Below are 3,081 nucleotides of genomic sequence, written 5' to 3'. Positions count from 1 at the left end.
TTTTGGGGGGATTTTTCTATATCGGGTGCTAATACTATGGTTCTGCTTGTGGGCATAGGCGCGGGCGCGGAACGCCAAGCCGCAGGCGCTGCTGGTGGCGGGGGGCGGCGGCGGGCTGGGGAGCGGCCAGGCCCAGGGCGGGCACGCCCCCGACGACGAGCGCCAGCACGGGCACGGCGAGAACGCGACGCGGGCGGCGACGGCGGGCCTCGGCTTCGGCACGCAGCCGGCCGGCCCCGGCGGCGGCTGGCTCGCGTCCAACGTCTCGGACCACGCGGGGCTGTCGCTGCTGCAGGGCGGGCTCGGCGGCCGCGGCTGCAGGAACAGCACCTCCGGCAAGGGCGACGGCGGCTTCGGGGGCGGCGGCGGTGGCTGCGCGGCGGGCGGTGGCGGTGGCGGCTACTCGGGTGAGCAAAGAAAAATACTTTCAACACAAAAATATGGGGAAAAATTTTGTTTGCAGATTTATACAGGGTGGTCCACAGACCCCTTCCTTTATTTTGCTTATACTGTACCGGATGCAGGCCTGCGGCCGGGTTGCATACCCATACGGGGCCATATGGCGCTACGGCGAGCTATGGTAGGCAAGCCCGCCCACCCGCCTGCATTCGGTACAGTATAAGGAAAATAAAGGAAGGGGTCTGTGGACCAGCCTGTATTTTTTCTGAGTTGTCAAAGATAACTCAAATTTTCCTGGAAAGATTACAATTTTTCGCGAATATCTTATTAGTATTATTTTTACTGTCTATCTCCGGCCTCGGGGGTTGTTGCGGGTTGTTGTCTCGGGCTATCGGGTCTGCTGTGCTCTTGCTCACTGGCGTCATGCTCGCAGGCGGCAACGCGTGGACGGAGCGCTTCTACCACGGCGAGGGCGGCTACTCCGTGGTGCTGGCCGGCTCGCAGCGGCAGGTCACCCCCATGGCGCACGACGGGCCCGGGGAGGTCATCATCATCCCCGGCATCAAGGGCTGCGACTGCCAGTACCACTGCGCGGCGCTCAACGCCAAGCGCTCGCTCGTGCAGTGTGTGTGCCCGCCCGGGGAGCGCGTCAACGGCAACACCTGCAAACGTGAGTGCGAGGGAGAGAGGGGGAGGGGGAGAGAGAGAGAGAGAGAGAGAGAGAGAGAGAGAGAGGGCATTGAGAATAATCTCACGCATTTGCTTGCAGCGGAGAGCCAGGACATCGCCGACTACGTGCTCGTCGGCCTCGTGACCTTGGTCGTGGTCCTCTTCATCCTGCTGTCCGCCATTGCCTTTTACACCTGTGAGTATAGTTTTTATTCCTCCCGAATAGACAGGGTAGAATTTCCAGAAAAACATTTTCGCAGCAACAAGTGTTCAGAAAATTTTTGGTTGCTAAATTTTCAATTTTTTTTGAGTGGGTAAAAATCAACAAAATTTTTCCGGAAGGATGAACATTTTCCCGATTTTTTTAGGAAAAGTTAGAGTTTTTCGTAAAACTACCGATTTTTGAGCGTTTTTACGGTATTTACCTGACCCTATTCCGGGGTGTCCTCCTCGTTCCGCAGACAACAAGTTCCAGAAGCGCAAGGAGCTGCAGCTGCGGCGCAAGACGCCCAGCGGCGCCGACCTGCAGCTGCGCAACCTCCGTAACGACCTGATGACCGAGACCAACCCCAACTACGAGTTCGCCGGCGAGCGCTACACGCTCAAGGACCTGCGCGACGTGCCGCGCGAGCACCTGCGCCTCACCCGCGCGCTCGGCCAGGGCGCCTTCGGCGAGGTGTACGAGGGCCTGTACAAGATGCGGCCGGGCGACGCCGTCGAGATGCCCGTCGCCGTCAAGGTAAACACACGCTAGAAAGGTCAAATGTGTTTTTTTTAAATTGCTCGTACTGTTATGGTGGACTCTATCCCAATAACGCACGTCTCTCGTCCAGACGCTGCCCGAGCTCTCCACGCTGCAGGCCGAGAACGACTTCATGCTGGAGGCACTCATCATGGGCAAGTTCAACCACCCGAACATCGTGCACCTGATCGGGGTGTGCTTCGACAAGCACCCGCGCTACATCGTGCTGGAGCTGCTGTCCGGCGGCGACCTAAAGACCTTCCTGCGAGAGTCCAGGCCGCGAAACGTAAGAGGCCGCGTCCAGAGAGACAGCCCCGTGGCTTATAGATAGGATCGTCAACAAGGTCTTTCTCTGTCTCTCTCGGCAGGACCGGCCGTCCGCCCTCAACATGAAGGACCTGCTCATGTGCTGCGTGGACGTGGCCAAGGGCTGCAAGTACTTGGAGGAGAACCGCTTCATCCACCGAGACATTGCGGCGCGCAACTGCCTGCTCACGGCCAAGACCCCCGGGCGCATCGTCAAGATCGCCGACTTCGGCATGGCGAGGGAGGTCTACATGTAAGCGCGCCAAATGTTTGAGTGAGCCCCGCGGTCGCAGACTATCGTGTGTTTTCGGTTTGTTAAACAAAGAGCGCGCTCGGTTCCAGGTCGGACTACTACCGGAAGGGGGGCAAGGCCATGCTGCCCATCAAGTGGATGCCGCCGGAGGCGTTCCTGGACGGCATCTTCACGACGAAGACGGACGTCTGGTGAGTCCACCGAGTTCCGCGTCCGACATGACATTTTTGTGCTCTACGGCTGGAAAAAGAGTTCCGGCAGCTGAAAAAAAAATTGCACTGGTGTTAGTAATAAATAGCTGGCCCTACAAATCCAAAATATTCGCACCGCTTTTTATCATGTCGTGTACAAATAATTTTTTAAAAAAAACTGTGCCGATTTGGTCGTGATCAGGTCGTACGGCGTGCTGCTCTGGGAGGTCATGTCCCTGGGCTACATGCCGTACACGGGATGCGCCAACCGCAACGTCATGTCGCTCGTGGTGTCCGGCGGGCGCCTGGAGCCGCCGCCCAACTGCCCGTCGCTCGTGTACGCCATCATGACGTCGTGCTGGCACCCGGAGCCCCCGCAGCGGCCCGACTTCGCCACCATCCTGGAGAAGCTCGCGGGCTGCCTACAGGTAGGACCGAGGGACCGAGGGGCTTCACTAGAAATTCAATCTTACATCGTTTTTTCTGCTTTTCCTTTTTTTTCCTTATTTTATTTTTTCCCA

The 3,081-nt window shown here is 58.1% G+C and overlaps 1 protein-coding gene across 4 annotated transcripts in view; it reads left to right on the top strand.

Annotated features, from left to right (window-relative positions):
- The first annotated feature begins 275 nt into the window (after positions 1-275).
- Positions 276-3,081, top strand: part of LOC113204654 (ALK tyrosine kinase receptor) — an 11,656-nt gene continuing 8,850 nt past the window's right edge. For all 4 annotated transcript variants that reach the window (XM_052265786.1, XM_052265782.1, XM_052265780.1 and 1 more), the window contains exons 1-8: positions 276-407; positions 833-1,069; positions 1,169-1,264; positions 1,530-1,807; positions 1,902-2,096; positions 2,179-2,369; positions 2,459-2,560; positions 2,763-2,988. In XM_052265786.1, coding sequence (XP_052121746.1) covers positions 919-1,069; positions 1,169-1,264; positions 1,530-1,807; positions 1,902-2,096; positions 2,179-2,369; positions 2,459-2,560; positions 2,763-2,988 — 1,239 coding nt within the window. In that variant the 5' untranslated portion in view covers positions 276-407; positions 833-918. The remainder of the gene's footprint in view (positions 408-832; positions 1,070-1,168; positions 1,265-1,529; positions 1,808-1,901; positions 2,097-2,178; positions 2,370-2,458; positions 2,561-2,762; positions 2,989-3,081) is intronic.

Source organism: Frankliniella occidentalis, unplaced genomic scaffold (assembly GCF_000697945.3).
Source record: "Frankliniella occidentalis isolate FOCC.00 unplaced genomic scaffold, Focc_3.1 Scaffold3, whole genome shotgun sequence".
NCBI classification, from domain to species: domain Eukaryota; kingdom Metazoa; phylum Arthropoda; class Insecta; order Thysanoptera; family Thripidae; genus Frankliniella; species Frankliniella occidentalis.
The sequence above is the reverse complement of the archived record's forward strand: the minus strand, read 5'-3'. Positions and strand labels throughout refer to the sequence as shown.